This window comes from Lampetra fluviatilis, chromosome 21 (assembly GCF_964198595.1).
Source record: "Lampetra fluviatilis chromosome 21, kcLamFluv1.1, whole genome shotgun sequence".
NCBI lineage: Eukaryota > Metazoa > Chordata > Hyperoartia > Petromyzontiformes > Petromyzontidae > Lampetra > Lampetra fluviatilis.
In genome coordinates, this window is record NC_136295.1 from 10,354,015 (window position 1) to 10,379,992 (window position 25,978).

The window sequence follows — 25,978 nt, forward strand, 5'->3', positions numbered from 1 at the left end:
GACAATGGCCATTGACCGAACAACCCAACGTTCCTACCAGCTCCCTCCACAGGAATGTGTTATTTTCCTTCATACCGGCTGTGGAAATGTAAGCAACTAAAGAATGAATTCGAATTAATATATATTTTTTTTTTGTAGATTCAATAGCCAGTTTCGTCCAGTGCAACGTAACCCACGTGCATTCGATGCCGGTGGAGATCTCTCGATCTCTTCGCTGAAGAATTCCATTCGCCATCGCACAAACGCGCAGGGAAAAAAAAAACACCCAACGCCCGAAATCGAACTAGCAACGCAAACTGATGGATGGGCTCAAACATAGCAAACCTCGTGCACTGCCATTGCCAACGATGAGCACAATCAGATTTGCGTTCTTCGCAAAGTGTTCCCCCAACGGTCAATCCGGGTATATGCAAGAGATCATTCAAAAGTAATGGCACCGAATTCTCGCGGAAATCTCCACGGGTGCCCTCGAAAATAATGCGGGGGTGGATATACCGTGTCCTGCATATGACGAGGCTTGGGGGGAGGGAGGGAGGGGAGAGAGACGCGTTCACCCAGGGCTCCTGCCTTTACCTCTAAAAACTTTATTTTTCTCACCCTTTTTTTGGGATTTCTTTTCACGAACAGTAAGTGTCTTGCTTTATACACATCTGTGATCAGTTTGTTTGTTAATTTAGACTTCCTTTCTCTTTCTTTCTTTGTTCTTTGCTGTTGTTTTCACTGTTCAGTGCGCGGCTGCGCTCACTGCAGTGGAAAGGTGTGTTTGTTTGTTTGTTTTTCCGCACAATCCTCTACTTTTATTTTGATAGTTGATTTCATAATCACGCTTTTCTTTGCTTTCTTTTCGATCTTGAGTTCCTTTAGTAATCTTTGAGTTTTGTGATTCTTTTTCGTGTCTTTTTTCGTTCCTTTGTCTGGTGTGCTCCCACGTGTTTCACACCTGTGTTCGCACTGTACCACACCGGCCGGTGTGGGTGCAGGGCAGACATCCCCTTTAGAATCCCCTCTTGTTTTTTTGCTGCGAGCGTGTTTACATTTTTTTTATTTTTATTGGTGTGCTTTTTTTCCTACGTTTTCGTTTTTTTTCTTCCTCTTGTAAAAAAAAACCAAAGACTTAAAATAATTGTACTCTCTCCAGGGGAGCTTTGGGTGGGCAGCAGTAACAATAATCAGCAGAAGGTGGTCATAACACAGATTTGACCATCTTTATATGAAATTTTTGTTACGTTTCTTGTTTTTTTGGTAATTTTTTCCTGACTTTAGAAAGTAGAGAGGTTTGCTTTCGTAGTTGTGTGTGACATCTCATACACGTGAAGATGTCCACCCGACCCGCAACAACGTACGCGAAAGCTACCGCACCAACGCAAGACCCGTCTCTGGGGTCTGCAAGGCGCCTGCAGCAGCACCCAGAGCCTCCACGGGAGGCTGGGATCCGCTGCCCGGCTTCTCACGATGTTCCGATTGAAGTTTACGTGGATGCGCTGCGCGCCATCGTGCCAGGGGGCTCGATAAGGTACGCCTCCAAGGTGAGCGGAAGAGTGGTTTTCTTCATGGAGTCTGAAAAGGTGGCAAATGCCGCCATGGAGAAGGGGCTGACGGTTGGCGATTGGCACCTTACCTTGGAGCCAATGTCATCACCGTCGGTACGCGTGATCGTATCCAACGTCCCCCCCTACATTCCCGATAAAGACATCCAAGATCACCTGGCTAAGTTGGGCACGCTGACTTCCAACCTTCAGCGTGTGCCTCTGGGCCTCAAAAATCCTGCCTTGAGGCATGTCTTGTCTTTTAGAAGGCAGGTCTACATGCTGGTGCCCAATGGGCAGCTTGAAGAGGGCTCCTTTGTGGTCATGAATGGAGGAAGGGCCCATAGGCTGTTTTACTGCAAGGACGTGCTAAAATGCAACCTTTGCAAAGCAGAGGGGCATGTTAAAAAACACTGTCCGATGACAGCAAATGCCCAATCTACCAGCGAGACAACGGTGGAAAAGGGTGATAAAGAGGCACACCCAGCAAGTGACTCAGGAGAGGGTCCCTCACCACGGAGATCACACGAGGTGGCGGTAGACCCCGCTCCAACCCCAGCTACTGACATGGAGACTGAGGCTCAGCCAGCCACCCAGTCATCATCGACAGCCGGACCTCTGAAGAGGAAATTTACGGAAGACTCTGCTTCATTATCTCCAGAGACCAGTGGGGATGAGGTCAGTCCCTTTAAAGATCTCCCAGAGTTGGAGTCGGACATCGCACCGACGCCTGGGGGAGATGCGGAGAGCACTGGTGGCAAGGACGGGGTCTTCGCCATCCCAGATGCCCCTAGAAGTGGGATACGCAGAGGGAAGAAGCCCCGTGCAAGAACCAAGCTCAAGCGCAAGACGCCTGATGAAAATATGGAGCCTGAGATGGAAGCGGAGGAAACCGCAATCTGCGAAGTGGCGAAGGACACAAGTGAAGAGGGTCGCACTTCAGACCTCGACGACGCGCCCAGCGAGGGGGCCGAGGGCACCCAGGAAACGCGAGCAGCCAAGAGCACGGAGGAGCCCAAACAGGACCCCGGCAAGGCAGCAGCGGGGACCAGGAAGAAGAATGAAGCAGCAGCACAGGAGGATAAAGGCAAGCCGTTTGCACGCGACTTTTGCGACCTTTGCCTGGAACGTTACAAGAACCGCCCTGGGCCGGGCTGTCTTTACACGCACAGCCGCTTAGTGGATGAGGAGGGCGAGGACAAGGCAAACCCTAGCAACTACTGCGATTTGGAGAACAAGGAGACGGGACAATCGGAAGAATTGGTTTCCTGTTCCGATTGTGGATGTTCTGCACACCCGTCCTGTTTGGAGTACACTTCAAACATGAGCACCGCCATCAAGACTTACCGTTGGCAGTGCATTGAGTGCAAGCGCTGCAACATTTGCGGCGCCGATGAGAATGACGACCAGCTGCTGTTTTGCAATGTCTGCGACCGTGTTTATCACATGTATTGTTTCAGCCCTGCCATGTCTGAGTACCCAGGGAAAGGCTGGAGTTGCCACCTTTGCCTGGACTTACTCAAAGTAAAGGCATCTAAACCAACCAGTCATAAGATGGGATCCTAGATGCCAACATCCTTGAATGATGACTTAATTCTCAAGGGCATACCCAATTAGTAAACCCAAGTTTGAGCTACGGTTGTCTCCTGTTGCAATTGGTATATTAGTGGAGTATTTTATATCACAGGGGACAATATAATCTGAGTAGACCTAATGTACAACAACCAGATCCTATGTAATTTGTGTGTATATGCGCCGAATTTTGAGAATGTTTGTAGATTTTATTTTTATGCTGTGTACCTGCTTGTGGAAAAGAGAGAGCAGTACTTTCCGCGGGGTTTTTCTTTTGTTAGTTTTTTTGACTGTTTGGCGTCGGGTTGGCTCCCCATGAGGGTGTGCTCACTGCCATTGCTTACCTAGGTACTACATGTTTTGGGTACCGACCATCCCCGTGTGCTGGCTGTTTACTCAGTGCTGTGTTTGGTCACCTGATATGCCACAAGATCTGCAGTAAGTAGTTACTGTGTATTGCAGCTGATGTTCTTTTTAATTATTGTAATGTTCAAGCTTGCTTAGGGATTTAGAAGAAATTTAATAAAAGAATGGTAAAAAGAGGAGGGGAGGGAGGGGAGGGGAGGGAGGGGAGGGAGGTCAGGCAGGTGCCTTCGCCGCTATGGTGCTGGTAGCGCAGCAGCAGGGGATCTGGTGATGGGTATTTTGAGGGTGAATTGTTTTCTTATTGGTGTCTATGAACACCGTAACACATAATGGGACTAATGTTACACGGGAAACTCGCATTAAATCTTTGATTAAAAAAAATACAAACGACATGATGACCGAAGTAAAGTGCCGAAAGACTGAGCATCTTTCTCGTCTGATCGTTTTAAAAAAAAGGGAGGGAGGGGGTAGGCTGGGGGTGGCATCCATCGATAAATATATTGTTTACAGAAAAATCCCACTCGTGCGACTTGACAATTGAACACAGCGTGCGAAGCAATACCGACTTGTCGTTAGCCGCGTCTCGGCGCTACGCAGGCACATCACGCGTGGCAGGCAGTCCCCGGTGGCACCTGCGGGATTGCACGCTTCACACATTTTTGTTGGTGGTTTCGGTGATGTGTGGGGGCGTTTTTGTTGTTGTTCCCGTACACCTTTCTTCGTCATTGCTTATTTTCATCAGTAAAGATATCTCGATATAAATCGCATTACAGGCTGCAAAATTGGCTAAATGTCGTCTTCACGGGAATAACTGGATTTTAAAGCGGATATAATAAAAATATATTTTAAAAAAGGGCAAAACTCTAACCGTGAACGAGCCCCCACCCCCCTCCCCCCCGCATTTTGAGAGCAAACGCGCTCCAGGAATTTTGTTGCACGCGTGGTCAAGCCGTTGCCCCCCCCCCCCGCCAAACAACTCCACGTCGTTCTACCATGCGAATTCTTCTCCATCAATGGACACGAGAGAGATGTTTAGTTATTGACGCTTTCCCCACCGCGGCACAAATAATGCGAGAATCCGTCGTGCCGTCTTCACCTTGCCCCTTACAATATCTCTCGCTCGCTCTCTAATTTGAACAATAAAGGGACTCTTCCGTTTCATTCCTTTTTCATTCTCCCCCCCCCCGCCCGCCCGCCCGCAACCACACGCGGATGAAGAGGAGTTCGGGACGAGCGGAGTTACCCGTCCGCTGGCTTTGCCGCTTCGCTCAAAGCCCCCCCCCTCCCCACTGCAAGAGTTGTTCAGTGGCGTCAGTTTTGGCTGCCATCGGGCACAGGTGGCAAAAACAACGAGCATCGATAGTGGGGGGCGACCACCCTCCTCCCCCCCCCAAAAAAAAACAACAAGTCCAAATCTACACAACGGTTTTGCGTGTAGCTCTACGAAATGTTTTCGGGCAGACGTCGCCGCGCGCTGTTCCGGCAGGATGTCCCGACGTTTCGCTCCACACGCTTCTTCAGGAGGTCGCACGGCGAGAACGCGGCCGCGTGGGGGCCAGAAGCGGCCGTCGGGAGAGACGCAAAGCGCAGCAGCACCTCGCTTGACGACGTCGTTCCTCTCTGGTTACTCCGGCCCAACGGTTCCTAATTTGGGGTGCACGCACCCCCTTTAGGGGGGTACGAGATGTCCTTTCTGGGGGTGCAAAACTCGGCAAGATTTTCTTGAGAAAGGTAAATAATCGAAACACAAAATACTGGCAAGTACAACCACTTTGTTTTTATCAAACTTACGTATTTTTTGTTTACGATTGAGAACCAAAGGGGTGCAAGGCTGCAGTCAAAGTTTATGAACCACTGCTCTAGACTTTGTTTTTTTTTGGGGTGAAAACAGTGAAGTTTATTTAGAATAACCTCTTGTACGGTGCATCTGAAAATCGTTCCGACTTTCAGTTGCCATTTCAGACTGAACCCCCTCGCCCCCTCCCCTCCCCAAATTAAAGTTGCAGTGGAATGCATCATGCGGGGTGGGGGAAAAGGACATACATCAACAAAGACAAACCCCAAAAAAGGCACACAGCAAAGAGAGACCATTAACAGCAGCAGTACACCTACACCAACGCAGATTCGTCTACTTAGGGGCCCATCCATTTAGTACGTACGCATGGAGAGGGAAGGGGGGGGTTAACTAAAATGCGTACGCTTGCGTATGGGGGGTCTACTGACAATGTTCGTACGCATAGGAAACGGGGGGGGGGGGTGAAACCTCGATAATAATGTCTACATCGGCCTTCAAATGAGCCACAGTTCAGTTTCTTCAGCTGTCAGACGACAAGCACTACCGGGAGAGGTGGGACTGTGGGAGAGGTGTCACTCGTGTGTCACCGTACTCCTGACTGTGACTATCACGCAGCTCAGCAAAATAAGTGGCCAAGGTACACAACTTAATTCTTTAATGCAGCCGGCGGTGGACTGTTTGCTGAAACATGTTAATATTATTAATCCTTGATCGTTTCTGCGTTGATTAAATATCGGCCGTTCTATAGGATTCGGGGGAGAGGGGGGGGGGTCAAGTTGTCAGATATTTGCGTGCGTACTAAATGGATGGCCCCTTACACAATAGTCTACTTACCAGCTACACTAAGCAGGTCAGTGTGGCCTTGCACAAACACAGTAGACGTACGCAAAAAAGTCGATCTATTGATCCTGTAAACACTGGGAATCACTATACAAGGAGTCTTTGCACTCAATAATATTAACACCACTCGACACTGAATCACGTTACCAGTACACGTGTGGAAATTAATGCTATTTTTCTTCAACAAAAGGGTGGATGTGTAAAGACCAGACATGTTCAATACCTGGTATCAAACGCTGCACGTTACCATCTTGGATACCACTCTTAATGTACGGTGTCCAATGTCCACAACACGACCATGATATCAATACCACTCGAACGCTTCACAACTTCACCTTCTGACACGTGGACAAGAATGCGATATTTTGCATAAATACGCGTAAAAATAAGTACGCACATATACAAGAACTACTCTTCAAAAACCTTGGTACAGGGACTCCTCTACTTACGGACAAGTTAGATTCCAGACCTGTTCGTAAGTCAATTTGTTCGCAAGTCCAACTTTACTCCTGTCGATTACAAACACGCTGTACGGCGTGTCCACTAAACACGGGCAATGGCTTTAAACATTGTATAATATCCTGTAGATGCCACTGGTTCTTCATCTTTTGCAGATGTAGATGCCACCACCGCCTTCTATTGCGCGGCGGTTAAACTTACGCCACTCGGTCCGAACAGGCAACTAGGTTTGTTCGTATCTCTTAAAGGTCGTAAGTCGAATGTCGGTAAGTTGAGGAGTCCCTGTATTGAACGTTGCACGTTAAGATGCCGGGGACTCATGCCCCATAGGATGGCAATCAAAGGGAGCAAGTGAATGCGGCCAGCTGGTTGCGTTAAACTCAAGATGTGCCGAGTTTCGCTAGGATCAGTCACTCAAAAGACACCCCCCCCCTCCACCCCCCCTATTAAACCCTCCTTTGGTTAGCTCCTTTGACAATCCCAGAGAGGTTTTGCTGCTAATGCATTCGGCATTGCTGGGGTGGGGGGGGAACTCCCGAAACATATTTACCAATGTGCAGAAAGGCATATGTAAGAACCTGTTTAAACTACAGATGTTATAAATGAAGCTCAGAAGTTTAGTTAAATGTGTGACATCGCATGACGGCACTGTCGCGATATTCAGAGAATGTGCAATTTCAAGTTGTCGTCCTCTTATCCGTTACCCACAAACAATTGAACTCCCCCCACCCCCCCCCCCCCAAAATTCATCGGCCCCATCGCAACTTGGGGAGGCCTTCATCCACCAGTAGAGTAACAACCATGTCTGATATATACTAATGATAATACAAGGCAAGAGTCAAACGAACAAAAAGAAGCATACTTGTAATTCGCCCCCTTTCTACGTTCATCTGGGCAGGGCAGTAGCAGCCAAGGTCCAGGCGTTGCGCCCGACTGAACATGAATCAGAAGTCGCAATTGGGTACCCAATACCCGTACCCTACCCGATACCCGACTACCCGTACCCGGCCGGGTACAGGTACTCGTTTGCGACCCTGGTGCGGCCGGGTACGGGTAGGCCGTGAGTCACTGGTGAGTAACCCTTTGTCACTCATTTCCCAACGTCTTGTCTCTTCTCACAATTCAAGTTCCTAGAATCAACCCACCCGCGCCTGCAACATGGCTTCATCCCAGAGGTCGCAATCGGGTACCCGATACCCGTACCCTACCCGATACCCGGCCGGGTACGGGTAGCCGGGTATCGGGAAGGGTACGGGTACCCGTTTGCGACCCTGGTGCGGCCGGGTACGGGTAAGGAATCAAAACCCGTTTGCGACCTCTGACACGAATGCTCCTCCCCTTAACGATCCCGCTGTGCATCAGCTTCGATGCACAAGCACGCGAGAGCATGTGTGCATTTCAGGGGGAACGGTGACAAAGCCGTGATCACACGGCACTAACAATCCCAAGCGGGCACTGGCTTCGACTCGTGGCCTCGCTCTCGCGCGCGCACACACACACACACAGTCAGTGACAGAACCGGTTTGGAAAACTGGACGTGGTCCCCCACCTGGGTTGACTCAGTGTAAAATGCATACCTGGTGCAGTGTGTCTACATTTAGCGCTGCAGACACACTGGTCGTACTGACCTAACCACCCATCAGCTCGGGTTGATGTCCCGGCCCTTAGCAGGTGTTCAATGAGAGCAATTGCTCCAAAAGTCCATTTAAGCCGTCGGTGATACCTCTGCTTTAGACAAATGTACGTGCATTTGCGTGTATAACCTTTGTAACTTCACGGGTCGTGCACATGCACCTAGCGTTCACACAAGGAGGTACCGTGGTGTGGTCACCACCAATCACTGGCAAGAAAGTTGTTGTGTTTGTGCGTGGAATGCTATATAACCAGCATAGCACATAAGAGCGCTCTCCAGCCAACCTTCGCCACTTCGCACGGCCTCAAAACGCACCTCGCCTGACACAAGCGCTGCGCCGACGTCACCGTCGCCGAGTAACGAAGAGAGGTTTGTCGTCGTCGTCGTCGTGTGGAATGCGTTGAACGAGTTAACATCTGAGCGAGGAGGCTGAACAACAACAACAACGATGACGACGACAACGCCCTCGTTGCGGTGCTCTGAAGCCGTGGGAAGACGAGACGGCTGGCTTGCGCTCTTTGTCAACGCAAGCTCGGCCTCCTGAAACTCTCCCCGGAAAGCCACTTTGGGAGCGGCGGCCGGTTTGTGAAACTCAGACGGCCGTGTTGTGCGTGGAAGAGAAGGCGCCGCGCAGCTCGTTCGCTTGCTCCAGGGCGCCGTCGGCCGTGGGCCTCTCCGAGGGGTCCACGTCCATAAGCGAGGTTAGCAGTGTGCGCAGAGGTTGTGAATACCTGCGGAGTTAAACGACCATCGGTTAACCCCTTCCCCCCGCCGTGCAACCCACCCCGTCGAATACATCAAAGCATTAAAACAAGATATATAACGAGGCACCCTAAAAATGTTTCTTGTGCTCGATAGATTTTTTTTTTAAACACAGAATCATCCGTGTTGGATTCTTTGATAAATTACGAAAAAACTGGCAGCTTCGTAGCCATGGTCGCACACCACGGGAAGGGAAGTGGTGGAGTCAAGGAGAGAAGGAATGGAAACTCAAAAAGGAACAGGAAGTGAAGACAACAAAACATGAGACTAATAAACAAATGAGAGGATGAGAAAGGAACAGAGAAACGGGAGCACTGGGTTCAGGAGTGATAATGATGGGGAGGCTACATCAGGATCTTGACGCTGCTGCTGCGGCTGCTGTTTTCACAGTGGGCGGCGAGGAGAGGGGGAGGGATTCACAGTCGGGGTGGCTACTCAGAAGTCACGTGATTTACTGGAGGTTCCGGCTGATTTTATAGATGAATGAAAGTTATTTTTCCCGTGAATGGAGCGAGGGAAAACTGCAAAAACAAAAGGGAACGATCTGGAAACAAAACAAAGAAGATGATTAAAAAAAATGAAAAATAATCGCCACCCTGAATTGGAACAATTCCCCGAGCCGCTGGAATGTGAATACTTGGCTGTTAACCCTTCACACTGGCCATGGGTTTGTCTTCATAATTTTAAAATACCTGTCCATTAGCTCTCTATGCTACCGATTACGATTCTTATTTGTTTCACTTAAAATGTGCCCAATGCTTGCAAACAGGACTTTATTGTCTGACCTGCCATCACGTTCAAGCGACATGCCCTCGCTAACACCTTTGCCTCTCTAATCACACGGGAAGAGGGACGTCATTGCCTTATCTTTTATTCGGATACACTAAAAAGCACCACTTTTGCAATTGTGTGTAGTAAAACTCTGGAGAATGTGCAATTTTAAACAAAGTGCCCTTTGAAACACGTGTGAAATGAGGCATTAAAAGAGTGGAAATTAAGCCTAATTTGTGCCCGCTCAGCAACTGGCTCGCGTGTTTGCACCGCTCCAAATGTGCCATAAAATAACCATTTTTGCAAGAGCAATATTTATTTTCTTAAGTGCACGACTGTGCTGCTTCTGCTAACGTGGTAACAACAACAAAAAAGCCATTCTCGCAGACGATTACATGAAATGTACTTAAAGTTACACTCGACATTAGCGTGATGTGATCCACTCGGGGAGTCAGCTCGCTGGACCAATCACAGGGACCATTCATGGGGACCAATCACGGAGACCCATAGCGCGCTATGCAAGTGGTCAAGCCGCCTGCATGTAGGTCTGCAGTAGCAGCTACGCCAGCCACAGCATCAACACGAGCGGTAACCTTTCATACCAGCAGCACCATCTATACCAGCGGTTGCGTCTATACCCTCGGTACCATCCATACCCTCGGTAGCATAAATTGTCTTCGCCGCATGCCCATCAACTCAGGCTCTATCGAGCTGGCACTTGCGCATGAGTAGAATATCATAGTTCACAATGCTCACTATACCCACTCTCACACAGCTGGTGCTATGCTATTCGGAGGGTGTGAAATGTTCACACATTCCCTTCGACTGGTGAGGCTGGTGTCTTGGCGGTGAAGATTAGCAGTTGAGTAATTTTTTTTTATCAAAGTTCAGAGCATCAGAACGGTTTACTCACGAAAGGGCCCCCCCCCCCCACCATTAACTCCACCCAGCTCGTCAGGGCAGGAAGCCACAGACAAGCTGGAAAACGACCCAAATCCAGCGCCAACGATGGCCCCAAGCTATGTGGGGTCTCTGTATAATCCCAACTTAGTGTAATTCTGCGGGGCAATTTTTCTCATTTGTCAGTGTTGGTTGGACCCATTGACGCCGGCACATAGTGGCATACTCTTGCGAACGACGTCACAGGACCTTGGACGTCCACCGTGAGAGCAGAGGGCGTGATTGAAAATTAAAGGGCTTGTACGTTTTACAGAAATTACGTGACCTGTTGTGTGACCGTCACAATCGCCATGTTTCCATTTTGCTCACTCTCTTCAATCAATTAAAGTCGTTTGGAAACTTCGATGGAATGGTTATAAACATATATCCTTCCTTCCTTCCTTCCAAAAGTAACCACCTTATTCTACTCATGGAGATGATAAAAATGAATAAATGCATTGAGGATGTTATGAATATGGTTCAAAACAAAATAAGTTGCACATGACAGAATCTCTCCGGTTAGAATTGGAAATACGCTGTGAAACATAACCTACATCGCAGCGCACGGCGCGATGTGTGCATTAACGCTGTGCAAGGAGGGCACTGCTGCCAATTTTCGCCGAAAAATCTCAACCACAAGGAGTCAACAGTTCGCCGTTTCCACCTCTTGTTGGATACCATAGCCATCATTTCCTTACCCCCTGCCTTGCGAGCCCAGAGGGGCTTTGTTTGGACAAGCCCTCCCTCCCCTTCATCACTGTGGGGACAATCTGGCACGGCCTAATCATCTAATTGTCCTACAGCTGCCGAACATACTCCGGTCAATTTTGAATCTTGGTGGTCTAACACACGAAGCCCTCACCCTTATACACGGGAGCAACGGGGATTGGATGCGACACACACGGCATGACGGCTGGAATTACCCTCTCGTCACGATCGCACCTTTCGCTGTCTATAAATCACTTTTTTTTTTGCGTGGGGAGTGAATGGTGACATGCACTCCAGCTACACGGGGAGGAATAAAAATTGATTAGCCTCAGGAAGTCATGACGACATGAAACCACTGAAGTGTCTGGAAATGTCGAATACTTACACTGACAGTGAGCTAATAAAGCAGCACTGCAGTTCTCATGCGCGTTTCCGTATTGTATCGTGTCGTCATTGTTATTCGGCACGATGTCCCACGTTTCGCTCCTGATGGAGCCGCCAGCACCCACAGCGAAACGTCGGACGTCGCGTCGAACAACACGCTCGCACAATGCGACCAAAAACATCGGAGAGCTGTACGACCTAACCAGAAAAAAACCTATGCAGTATTACTGCATATTCTTGGTTCTTTCGGTAAAGTCACAAAGAAGGAAATTGTTTTATTTTTATTCTTTTATTATTTCCCTTCTACGTGACTTTACCTAAAGAACCAATAATATGAATCCCTGCAGTCACGAAAGCTTTAAATCGAAGTATTACTGCAATTATTATTAACATCATGGCTACGATGTTATGCCCGTTGTTGGCGTCGTCACCTGCTGCTGGATGGGATGTTGACGCTGCTCTGCACCGCGAGAGCGACACTGTCGCCGCGCTGGAACACGCCGTCAAACGGGCCCTCCAGGAACATCATGGCGAAGAGCACGCAGCCCAGGGACTGCGGTGGTGAAACAAACGCGAGACGGGCGAGCTCAAACAAGCCAGACGATTGACGCGTACGTGCGCGTCACAGCCTTTTTGTTAATCTCGTGCCCAGACGTGGTCTTCCTCACGACCCACGTGGGTCGTGGAGGTTACGTGGCCACCATACTTCGCCACGCTGGTGAGCAGGGGTTGTTGAAGGCGGGGAACGTAGATGTGGCGAGAGCAGAGACGTACAGTACAACAACGGATTTATTTCTGCACTGCCCTCTGCTGCCAATCACGTGGCCACACAAAGCCCCTGGACGACCTTTTTATGAAATGTTGTGGTGGTGGTGGTGCTTGAACATAGTTTGGCTGAAACGAAACAGTCAGTTTGCTATTCCGAGTCCTCAACGTGCATGGTGTGTTGAACGTCTTCCGCGCCGTACGTAGCCGAGCGCGCAAATCGGAGGTGCGAGGGAAGGCCTCATTGTCTGCGAGTGTGCGATACGGACCCAGATGTCTGTCCGTGCGTCAATGATGCAGTGGCTCGGAACGGTGAACAGCTCTGGGGCACGGTACGATATGGTGCAGCGCTCTGCAGCCCGATCCTGCACACGGCACGCATGCACACACACACACACGTGCGTGCGCCCACACGGCGAGAGATGCAAAACACAAGTTGAAGGAGGCAGAGGCGGGGAAAAACACATTCAAAGTACAAATGACTGCAGTGACGTAATGTAATATATATACAAATTGCCAATTAAATGTGTCTGGTGTAATTTAGATGCCAATTACTCATTACTTTGAGCTGTGTAATTTAGCTACCAATAAAAAATTACAAATGTAATGACATTATATAGACTTAAATTACATGTAATCTAGATAAGGGACATCTCTGGACACAAGATCTCGCATGCTCCACACATCAACTAGAGTCTCCGTAGCATTTCTGCCGAAACAAACACGATACGGCATACATTTTCACAATATGACAATTATCACAATATCAGTTTCCCATAACCGTGTAAATGTATTTCGCTATTTAATTGTCGTTTTTGTGCTCTACTGTAAATTCGACTGGACATCTGTGAATAAATATTACTCGTAATTTTTTTTTACTCCAAATAATCCTGGCTTAAGTGTTCTCAAAACTGCAACTTTATCATCTAAAATGCGTATAACACACAACGTGGTCGGTTACACACAACATATATAATGACATGAGCCACTTCCATTGTTAAGGCCGACTTAAAAGTTGTGCTGCTAGAAAACAAGCAAGAACGTGGGTAAGGCCACCATTCATATGTAACTTTCATTATTTTATCATCGCGCACATATTTCGCAATAAAACACACGTTTAAATAAAAAAAAAGCAAAAAATTCATATCGAGCAAAACGGGTGACGTGCTTACCATTGACCTTACATTGTCCAAAATGTCGCAGTACGACCGTACCGCGGAAGCCGAGGTACGCGGGTGGGTACATGTACCGCGTGCGTCTAGCCCTTCCCATGGGTAGGAAGGACGACGAGGTGCGTTTGCGTCACCTGCAGTGCCATCGCCTCCCGCGAGTTCTTTATCTCGATGCGAGCCTTCTCCATGGAGCCGAGGTCCATGAGGACGGGGACGTCCTCGTCGGAAAGAAGGACGTTCGTGGGTTTCAGGTCTCTGCAGAATGACAGAGACGTGCGCGTTGCCGTAACAGCTCCACAGCCTCTTGCCAGAGGTCGCAACCGGGTACCCGATACCAGTACCCTACCCGATACCCGGGTACGCGTACCCGTTTGCGACCCTGGTGCGGCCGGTTACAGGTACGGGTAGACCGTGAGTCACTGGTGAGTAACTGTTTGTCACTCATTTCCCAACGTCTTGTCTCTTCTCACAATTCAAGTTCCTAGAATCAACCCACCCGCGCCTGCCACATGGCTTCATCCCAGAGGTTACAATCAGGTACCCGATACCCGTACCCTACCCGTACCCGGCCGGGTACGGGTAGCCGGGTATCGGGTAGGGTACGGCTACCCGTTTGCGACCCTGGTGCGGCCGGGTACGGGTAAGGAATCAAAACCCGTTTGCGACCTCTGCCTCTTGCGCATCGAGGTTCACGCTTATTTTGTTTTGACCAGGCGAGAATTCAAGTGACCAGGATAGTCTCATTTTGCAAGTGACCTGGGTCAGCAGTCTGCCGGTAAGGGCGGGGGGGGGGCGATGATTGCTCTGTATTGTCCCAATTGAGTAATTTGGCTGTGTGTAAGTATGTTCAACTTCTTTCGCACCGTACGTAGCCACCTGTGCTGCTAATCAGAGGTGTGGGGGAAGGACAAAAAACGAAACACAAAAAGCAGTTCTAAAGGTTGGATGACTGGGTATGGCTGAAATGAATGGCAACATAACAGTCTTGTGTCCAGTTTGGTTAGCCAGGAAGTGACTTCAGTTGATGCGCACTGGATTGCTTCAATGCCTCCGTTGTTTCAGAGTTCACGGTGTCAACGACAAAACTCGTTTAAAAAAAAAAATCCAATTTTGATGTGGGCGGCACGGTGAAGTCAAAGGCGCAGCCCTGCAATGACCTACTCATGTCACTGCTGGCTGTAAGGCCTCCCCACCAGAGGGAGCTTTAGAAAGCCCCTCTAAAGGGTGTTTTTGCTCGACTCCATCATCAGCCAATGATCAATTCCACTGCTGGATTGATCATTTCTGCCGATGATGATGACGCTGCCGATGAGCATACAGACCTGTGCGCAAAGCCCTTGTCATGAATGTCCTTGAGGCCGCTGCAGATGCCACGGAAGATGTCGACGATCCTCTCCTCCGTCATGAAGCTGTGCTTGTTGCGGAGTTTTTCCAGCTCGTCCCACAGTGTGCCTCTCTGGAAGGTATACACAAACATGTCACGGTCCATCTCAGCTTTACCACAATAGTACACTTGTCATCATCAGCATCATCAAACTCCACGGGAGAAAAAGCCCGTAGGTGTCCACCGCAAAATGTTGTCACTTGTTTCCACTTCCATCTACCCTGTGCCAACGTGCTGAGGCTATGCCACATCTCTCTGGCACCAATCTCTCATGTCATCCAGACATTCTCTGCAGCCTCTTCCTCTTCATCCACTTCCCTCTACCCTGTGCCAACGTGCTGAGGGCCTATGCCACAAAGCTGGATCACTGCCAGATTGCATATCCAGCTTTGTCTGTGCTTCCACAGCAAGTGTGAGATGTAATTTGAACCAACGATGATAGATAAATTAAACATTAATATTATTACGTACGAAATTCAGTGTTCATGTTATTGCTGGTGCACATCTTACAATTGGTGCACAGCACCGCTCGTATAAACAGTGTTACCATAGCAGTAAACAAACTCCATTCTCTGTCTCCACGCGTATTTTTTGTTTTACAATCAGCTTGCGTACAGTTCCGGTAAAACATTTTCTCTCTCCTTACTTTCTAAACTCCAGCCAGCGGATAAAGTGGCATATATATATAGATTGGACGCTGAGCGTCGATTGAAACGCCCATGTCCAGGAGGCAAGATTTAGACAGAGCCGGTTATATTATACACCTCCAACTTCAGCTTTTAACGCAATTGGAAAAAAGCTGAACCTTCTAAGCCACAGAATATAGAAACACCACTCCGATTAACTCTTCTACTGCCAGAATTTTCTTGAATAATCTCCCCCACCTCTGGGTTGACTGATTTCACATTCAGTAAAAACCAGACACTTTTGATACTTGAGAACAATTTATAAGGTTATTGTCGGACTTTCACGTGATTCACTCCTGGGATGCTCCGTTACTTGATGAGAATTATTAGACATTTCTAAGGCCCATATATGTACACTTTCCTAGGTACCTTATATGACAATTCATGATATTCAACGGCACGTGTATGTACGTATGCACAGCCCTTGTCAATCCACTACTGGATGAGGGCCTATCCGTGGCGTGTGAACCATCGGGGTTATACTGTTAGGAACCACCTGGTTCCACCAGCCCACAGGGGATTATTGTCTCCGTCCGTCCGCCGTGCATCCAAAAATGGGAGGGGTCGGGCTGGGTGGAGAGGGGAGGGTGGGGAGGGGCTGGGTGGGGAGGGTCTGGGTGGGGAGGGTGGGTGGGGTGGGGCTGGTTGGGAAGGGGCTGGTCACCCCGTGGTGCCCTTATAAAACTCAACGTTTAACCTACTCACGCCGGCTTGTGCCCGCCCTAACAGTCGGGCATATTTGCGGAATACACCACGCCGCCGTTGACCCTGCAGGCCATTGACCGAGCAACCCAACGTTCCTACCAGCTCCCTCCGCAGGAATGTGTTTTGACCATACCTCGCCACACCGATCAATGAAGCGCGAAGGTTGGTTTAGGCGAAAGGGCATACATTTGGGAACATAGTACAGTACAACAATAGATATCCCTGTCAATGTAGCGCAGCCGTAACGACCACAACCCAGTTTGATTACTCATTCTCTTTACATTCATACAGACTTGGGTTCATGCTGGCAGAGCGACTCCCTCTAGATACCGACTCAATCAAACCAACGCCGCTCTACCAGCTTGTGTCCCCTGATTCCTATCCCTTCTCAACCCTCTCCACTTTCTTCCTCCTCGCATTTTCTCTAAAATAGAAACCATCGAAACATCATTCTAGTTGGAATGTACAGCAATAACCTTCGTTAAATGAACCTGTACCCAAACCCATTGTGCAGTGTATTGCGTTGTAAATTGTACTGGGTTTGCGAAATTTCCATGGAGCACTTTAACCAATAAGACACGGTAAATCCAGCAGCATATACTTAACAAGCCCGACTCTGTTGCCCGTATTGAAATGGCTATACGGCGTATGGACCCGAAAACTCAAATTCCCTGTACAAGAATGCGGGTAAACCGTGTGGGTTTGACAGGTATGGGTTGGGTCTTTAACAAAGGTGTTAGTTTGCGAGCTCATTTGAACTCCTTTCAGCTCTCCTGTGAAAGACCCCACCCGCTCACAAACCACCCAGCCTCACGGCAACCCCCCCACACCACGCACGCACCTGGTAATAGGGCAGCAGCAGCCAGACCTCGCACTTGGGGCCCCGCTCTACCACGCGGCTGCCCTCCAGCGGGAGGACGTTGGGGTGGCGGAAGGCGCGGTGCATCTCCACCTCCCTGAGCGCCCCCTTGTGGTCGTCCTTATCGTGGCACACGATGCGCTTCAGCGCGTAGAAGCGGCCGTTGTGAGCCCCCTCGACCAGGTCCACGTAGCTGAAGCCGCTGTTTGGGAAAGGTGGCGGCGTCACCACGGGTAGAGGAGAAGCGCTTTTCAAAGCACGGCTCTGCCCTCTGATGGGCCCCGTCTGTAGAATATACCCACTTATATACCTCAACAAGCAGCAGACGTCCTAACCATCTCACGACAACTCCTCTCCCGTGGCCCACCCTGGCTCCTCCACCCCCTTAACCAGTATATATAAGGTCGGGTCTCTTGGGACTTCTCTCTACTTGATACAGCAAGCGTGCTGTGACGGTTCCACCTGAAGACGGAAGCTATAGACGGAAGCTATAATTTATTATTATTAATGTTTATTATTTATTTTTTTCCCTACGTGACTTTACCAAAAAAACCAAAGAGTATATACCCACTTATTTTGTTTGAGTCAGCGGTGGAGAGCAACGCCTAGCATTGATGATCATCAGTGGCCCCACCCTGCCGACCTTTTCACCAACTATCCAGTGTGGTGAAGTATGGTAAAACGACTGACACTGCATTGGAAAGGCCTGCATTCATCGGTGAATTGACAAAGGGATGTAAATTATTTTTTATTTCTTCACAAGCTCAGTAATTTCTTTCACTGGCAAGGGCCTCTGAACAGTGTAGTCGACACGGATGTTATTTTTTGCGTGATTCTTGGATAACAAACATTGGGGCATGGTCATACAACTTGGGCTACATTGTCTTCACGTGTGAACTGCTAGAGGCAATTAAACGCCCGATTAAGATCTCAGTTAGGAAAAATTAACCCGTAAAAACAACGTTTTTCACTATAAATCCTTTATATGAGTGGCGGCTAGAGTCCTCTCGTCCTCTGGCTTGAGATGGCTGCCACCTATGGGTCAGTTGATTGTGTGCCAGCATTAACCAATTGGTAAATAAATATTTTAAAAAAATTCCCTAAACAGTGTAGAATTTTGGAAAAAAAATTTCACGAACATTAATTGTCACGCACAACGAGTCTGTGTGCAAAATGTCAGCTCGATTGGATCACGGGAAGTGGGTTAAAAAACGACCGAAAGATTTGCACGGTCCTAAGCAAGCAAGCGAACTTAATATAAAGGATTTAAAAAGTTGATCGCCCCGGCTTGACTGATCAGGGTCATCAGCTCCGAATCAAACATGCTTTCATTCATAAGGATCAGCATATTTCCGGGCAGTACAAAGATGAATTGTCTAAATTCAGTGCTGCGATTTGACTCAATAAGCGATTCTTTTGGCATTGTTGCGAATGCAGCTGCTTCTAGTGGCTGCAGGATATCAAGGTTTACCCATGAAACAAAACACATTATTAAATTCCAGCCATTCTCAATCCACTAATCTACCAACTGATTAGGACCTCCCCAACGCCATGTCGGTCATGTAGGGTTTTTGATCATACTTCACTGCGCTGGTCAGTGCGGGTTCATGAACAGAAGAGTAAAATTAATAATCGATTCATTGATGCACTGTTACACCCCTACTATTTACACTCGAACACCACTTGCCCTGAATGAAAGGCAGTCTTGTAAGCATCTCTACACGCCCGCCCGCCCGTCCGTCCGCCCACCAAACCCCAACAGTCCAATGCCACAATATACACTTGACACCACAGTCCCTGGCTGTGCAGAAACAAATTAAACATTGGCCCAGAGCACTCACATCATTGCCCAACTGGTTAAATGCATGGCAACATTTTTTTTTTGAAATTACAGTTCCAACACCATTCGCCTGTCACGGAAGTTGATCACACCCCCCCCTCTCCCCCCGTGGTTAGATCAATAAAAAGCCCTTACAAAAAAAACTAGATTAAAGTTCCATAATTGCTGCATGTCCACGCATACATTTCTCAACAAACTTCTCTGATGGGGCCAAGTTAAAAGTAAACAGTAACCATTTACCTTGTCTTTTTCCAAAGAAAAGTTTCAGACCAATTTTAAAGCGATTGTGAAAATTAAGAAACGCACATGCTCACTACCCGTGCACTTGAATTTCCAAGCGACTGAGAAAACCGTGATTACCTCCAGCGGTGAAGAGAATTAGATTAGACAAAATTTACGGTTGAACTGATTCTAAATTGTCCCGCTCGTGATTGAGAACCAACTGCTGAGCTCCAGTAAATTGAACAGATTTCGCAAAAGCACACAGCGGTTTGCGAGCACACGTTTTAAGTGAGAAAATACACCTTTCAAGGCGATTTCAAATTACAAGCGTCGGCTTTAATTATCTCCTAGGCGTACACTTTCGTTTTAACTTCAGGTTTTGCCATTATGGTGCATTGTTTTTGTTTCAATACAAATGTTTTTACTAAGTGTTAAGAAAAAACAACACTTACAATTTAGTGGCTTGCCAAGCAATCTTTATATTAACACGAAGGCTTTCGCGACTAATATGATCCATAATATAGGTTTTTGGGTTAGATCGCGAAAATATAAATGCGTCGTTAAACCCACCAGCACCCAACACAGCCAATTAGTAAGGTTTGTCACGTAAACAAAAAGTGCCAATTCGTTACCGGTACAACACACCGGGATGTTGGATTGTAATGTTGTTGATTTGCTCTCCAACACACCGGTGTGCTGTACTAGTAATGAATTGGCACGTTCTGTTCAAGTGACAAACCTTACTAATGGGCTGTGTTGGGTGGTGGCGGGTTTAACGACACATTTATATTTACTCGATCTAACCAAAAAAAACTATATTATGAAGCTTTAGATTGTAAAAGATCACCGTGGACCACTTGTTGGCAAGTTACTACAAAAGCTTGGTTCATTACTATTGTTTGTTCTGTTTTATTTGAATAAAATACTTAAGTGTTAATTCTTTAATGTTTAATTTTAAACGTTTTTAAATTCACATATAAATCATTTACTGCATTGCTTTGTGACCCAAGCCTCCGTTTAAAAAAAGTTACTAATAAAAAAGTAATAATACTAATAAAGTAATAAAAAATTAAACGTCTGCACAGGACAGTTAACTCTCGCCTAACGACAGTAATGGAGGGAAGGGATGAACCCAATAAAGACACAGATAATTCAAAACATGAAAATTAGGTTGTTAAAACACATGTATGGTTCTCCTCCATAGAATTGGGGTGAAGATAGGGATTGCGTCGTCTGTTTTTATCGTTTATTAAAGTCATTGGGACAATGCGTAGCAGAGGTGTGGACTCGAGTCATGTGACTTGGACTCGAGTCAGACTCGAGTCATGAATTTGATGACTTGCGACTCGACTTGGACTTGCATAACAATGACTTTGTCCCACCTCTGATGCGTGGACTCAAGTCATGTGACTTGGACTCGAGTCAGACTCGAGTCATGAATTTGATGACTTGCGACTCGACTTGGACTTGCATAACAATGACTTTGTCCCACCTATGAGGTGTGGACTCGAGTCATGTGACTTGGACTCAAGTCAGACTCGAGTCATGAATTTGATGACTTGCGACTCGACTTGGACTTGCATAACAATGACTTTGTCCCACCTATGAGATGTGGACTCGAGTCATGTGACTTGGACTCGAGTCAGACTCGAGTCATGAATTTGATGACTTGCGACTCGACTTGGACTTGCATAACAATGACTTTGTCCCACCTCTGATGCGTAGCAATAATATTAAGGAGACGCAGCAAATAATTTAAGCAACACTTGCACAAAATGCTGAATGAGCAACGTTAATCCGCAACTCGGTTAAACCGCGACGAATAATTTAATCAGGTAACAGTCCGTTGTCACGAAAAATCTTCTTTTGCAAGTGAGATCTACTACTGGGCAGTAGCTTAGCTATCGAATATGTGGGCACTGCAACTGCACGGAGGCCCGCAGACCAGAGGGGCACAAGCACCAGGCTCTAAAAATGGACAGGGGTCCTATTTGATTCCTCGCACCAGGGCACATACCGACCAAACTATGCTAGATACCAGCTGCTGGGAGTACCATCATAAAAATGTGGTAGAGACGCTGTGGGTGTCGTGGTGGTATGGACACCCTCCGGCATTTTAGGCAAAGAGACACCCCACAATGTTTTGGACAAAAATCATGGTATTTTTGAGTGTGCGTTTTTCTCGCTTCAACAAGGTGAAATGCTGCTAGCCTCAGTATTGAGTTTGAAGCCTATAGTTATATCCGTTTGATATAATTATGATACAGTAGAACTCCACTTATCCATGACGAAGCGAGGGGAACAAACTTCAAGGATCCTATCTGCAATCTAACACCGTTGACTTACGAATGTCATGCGCTCCTGGGTATGAATACCACGTTGTCTACAGCTCGTATAAGCTTGGCAGGTACTCCAAAAACCAATGTCCTACCCTTCGCCAAGCTGCTCAATGAAGAAGTAGCGTTTGTCGTCGATGGAGAAGATTCCTCGAGAGCAGATGCAGTTCGCCTGCCCCATTGCTTCCTCCTCATCCTCCTCTCCTGCCAAATAACATATTAATTCCTTAGCAATGGTAAATCACTTTTTTTTTTAATATACATACAGGACTCGATTATCTGAGCTAACGACGAGGACGGCCGCGGATCATTAAAAATCGCAGATAATCCAAAAAAAAATTCCGCGGAGCTCCATGCCATAAACAACTAACATTTGTATAAATTACGTTTAAGTTAAGATAATTTAGTTTGCTAATGAACAAAACAAACATTTGTAATAAAGAATGTATTGTGTTCAGTGATAACACTTCCCTGATCCCGCCCAGAAGACTGGGCCCACTCAGTGGACAGCAGAGCCATGCCAATCAAAATCAAACTCCGCCCACTGTTGTAAAGATATGCAACTACTGTACTATAGAGGTGATCACGTGGATTTCAGATTAACCGGAGCATATATTTGTTCGGTTTAAGCACGTGTCTTATAATAAACATTGCCAAGAATAACAAAGAATGTATAACTGTTCTTAAGATTATTAATTTGGGCTTAAGGGAAAATCCATGAGTTATTAATTTATGTAACAGTTAATCCGAAAATCGGATAGACCGCACGCAGATAATCAAGAGTCCACCGAATATATTTCGCAGCCATTCGTCAATCGAATAATGGGTGAAGGCCTCCCCATGCCAAGTCATGGGGGGTGTTTAACCATACTTCACCACGCTGATCAGTTCGAGTTAATGGGGGGGGGTCTCGGTATCGGCTCACAACGGATGTTAGCAGCGATCAGGAATTGAACTCAGGTCGCCAAGTTTACGAGTGCAGCGTGCTAACCACGGCTCTCCAAATTAGTGACCCATCACCATCATCAGCCATGATGAGTCCAATGCTGGATGAACAGCTCCAAAAGCTGCCGCCAATAAGTTAATCACAGATAACAAACAACGCATTCATGGAAACGTGTCCTAAACCATGTAAAAAACAAATCAGAGTACAACTATTTTTGCTTCATAAGCAATAGTTTGGTCAAAAAACTGAATTGGGTATTGTTAAATTTTGATTTAAAGCTTTCGTGACTGCAGGGATTCATATTCTTGGTTCTTTCGGTAAAAGTCACGTAGAAGGGAAATAATAAAATAATATATTGTTTCATATTGTTTTATATTTACATTATTTTATTATTTCCTTTCTACGTGACTTTACCGAAAGAACCAAGAATATTGGTATTGTTACTTGTAAATCATGGCAATATCGATGATACAGTATTGAACAACTATGAAATTGACAAGATATTGATTTAAATTCCAGTGTACGTGGCACTGCTCTTTGCAAATCTACTGCCGTACGAGTCCCCTCCCCACGCCGCGTGCGTTTTGGGGGTTTATTTGACCATACTTCACCGCACTGGTCAGTGCGGTTTGAATGCGGGAAGCAGACAAGTGGGCGCATAGAAGTACAGCACAATGGCTTTAGTCGCCATGCCCTCTTGCTGTCAACCAAATAAAAAAAACACAAATATTACACGCGTGTCCACTATGTGATTTGCGTGCACTTTAAGCGATCGTTAAAGAGTTTAATTCAACAAACAATGCTAATGTTAACTGAGTAATACTATGACTATTACTGTGGGGTTGAACCCGGTTAACATCAGTGGCGAGCCGGTCAGGGAATCTCCTCAACTTGAAAGGAAAAATTGCAGTGACCAGCGTGGTGAAGTATGGTGAAGGAACAAGACCCCCGTGAACAACCACATTCATCCAACAGCGGATGGTCAAAATAATAATTTAAAAAATAACTAAAAAAACTAAACAAGATCGTCAATAATGGTACTTACGCGACGATTAATATTACTTCTAGATTTGAAGCTTTCGTGGCTGCAAGGATTCATACTCTTAGGTTCTTTCGGTAAAGTAAAACTAATTTAGTTATTTTCATTCATTATTTTGTCATTTTATTATTATTTTACCTAAGTGACTTTACCGAAATAACCTAAGAGTATGATTATTATTACATTATAAGGCACGGTAATCACAACAGTATGTTAGCTACGCGCGTTTACAATGTAAACACAAAGCACCAAACATTATACTTGAGCCGTGCCAACAAAAATAACTTTAATTTATAAAAAAAAAACAACCGGCAGCCTCCCGATGTTAACGATAAATAACGATGGCATTACACCGTGTTATTATTATTAATATCGTTACATAATTATAACGAGCCGAAACTGCGGCCTAGAAAATCCGAGACTTGCAGCCACCACAGGCTTCAAAGCCTCAACTGGGCCCCAACAACACAAATTAACAAAATGTTGTTTTAAAAAACCTAACAATCAACATTGACAAAGGGGGCACACACACAACGATAAGCGACACTCAACTCACACGATAAACTTTGCCTCGGCGGTTTTCGTTCTGGTGGCAGCCTCTTAGCGTCGGGTTCGTTTTAAAAATAAAATAAAGGCAGCCGCTGCTACGTCACACAAAGTGCTCACGTGACACACAACGTGCTCACGTGACACACACACAACATGCTCACGTGACACACACACAAAGTGATGACGTGACACACACACAAAGTGATGACGTGACACACACACAACGTGCTCACGTGACACACACACACACAGTGGCCACGTGACACACAGTGCTCACGTGACACACACACAACGTGCTCACGTGACACACACACAAAGTGCTCACGTGACACACACACAAAGTGATGACGTGACACACACACACAAAGTGCTCACGTGACACACACACGTGCTCACGTGACACACACACAAAGTGCTCACGTGACACACACACAAAGTGATGACGTGACACACACAACGTGCTCACGTGACACACACACACAGTGCTCACGTGACACACACACAACGTGCTCACGTGGCACACACAACGTGCTCACGTGACACACAAAGTGCTCACGTGACACACACAAAGTGCTCACGTGACACACACCAAGTGATCACGTGACACGCACACAGTGCTCACGTGACACACACAACGTGCTCACGTGACACACACAAAGTGCTCACGTGACACACACAAAGTGCTCACGTGACACACACACAAAGTGCTCACGTGACACACACACAACGTGCTCACGTGACACACACACAACGTGATCACGTGACACACACACGGGGCTAAAGCTCCTGCTGTCTTAACTCGGCCACGAGAGGACATTTCACCATCATCACGCTGATGCACGCGGGCAGGATAAATCGAGATTTATACTGCTAGGAACCACTTGGTTCCACCAGCCCACAGGGGATTATTGTGTCCGTCCGTCCGTCGTGCATCCAAAAATGGGAGGGAAGGGGCTGGGTGGAGAGGGGAGGGTGGGGAGGGGCTTGGTGCCAGTTTCTTTCTCATCACTGCCTGTATCATCAAGGTCTTCTTGTATGCGCAAACCTTTTCTTCTACGTCGGTTGGTCTTTGGGTCCAGTTGAGATGCAGTATCCTTCGACATCAATACCTTTTACTAATTTAAAGTATTTAATTAGACGGTTCATTATTGTCATGATATACCCACTGCTGAAGGACTCCGCAAAGCCTTGGTCATCTCTCACGGTCACCCCATGCAGGTGATCCACCTAGCACGAGCTGAATTCATCGCTCCATCTCCTTGATTGGCACGTCCTTCTCGGGACGCGTTTCTTCCATCCCATGCCTTGGCTGTCCAACCGCTAAATGTGCTTGGCCATCTGTCAGCAACTATCCCTTAGAACCATGACGAGTCCTACCCAATCCCAACCCATTGTATACATGTACTGCATACGCACCTCTACTGTTTATCGGGCACATATTTGCCGCAGGTGCAAAACGGATTACATATTTTCATGATCCACAAACCGCCACATCCAAGTTGCCGGATCATTGCCGTGGGTCGGCCTTTTTGGTCAATATTTGCCGAGCCTGATGGAAACTCGCGCCACAAAGTTGACTTTGCTTGTCAATGACAAACACAGGTGCCACTAAGCCTTGGCATGAACCATAATCCGAGTAAAAATGTCCACGTTTTGAGTACTGTAATAGGGTTGCAAACTATTCCACGACAGTTTAGACCAAACCCGAACATATATTGGG

At 47.1% G+C, this 25,978-nt stretch overlaps 1 protein-coding gene across 1 annotated transcript; it reads right to left on the reverse strand.

Moving 5' to 3' along the window:
- Positions 1 to 5,261: 5,261 nt before the first annotated feature.
- On the reverse strand, positions 5,262 to 24,370 carry STK16 (serine/threonine kinase 16). Its single transcript, XM_078866034.1, has 8 exons — positions 24,266 to 24,370; positions 21,820 to 21,928; positions 17,309 to 17,528; positions 15,015 to 15,148; positions 13,827 to 13,947; positions 12,790 to 12,885; positions 12,187 to 12,308; positions 5,262 to 8,922 (listed from the first exon to the last, which is right to left on the reverse strand). Exons 2-8 carry the CDS (start codon positions 21,903 to 21,905, stop codon positions 8,784 to 8,786), a joined length of 918 nt encoding a protein of 305 aa, XP_078722160.1. The 5' UTR covers positions 21,906 to 21,928; positions 24,266 to 24,370; the 3' UTR covers positions 5,262 to 8,783.
- Positions 24,371 to 25,978: the final 1,608 nt, after the last annotated feature.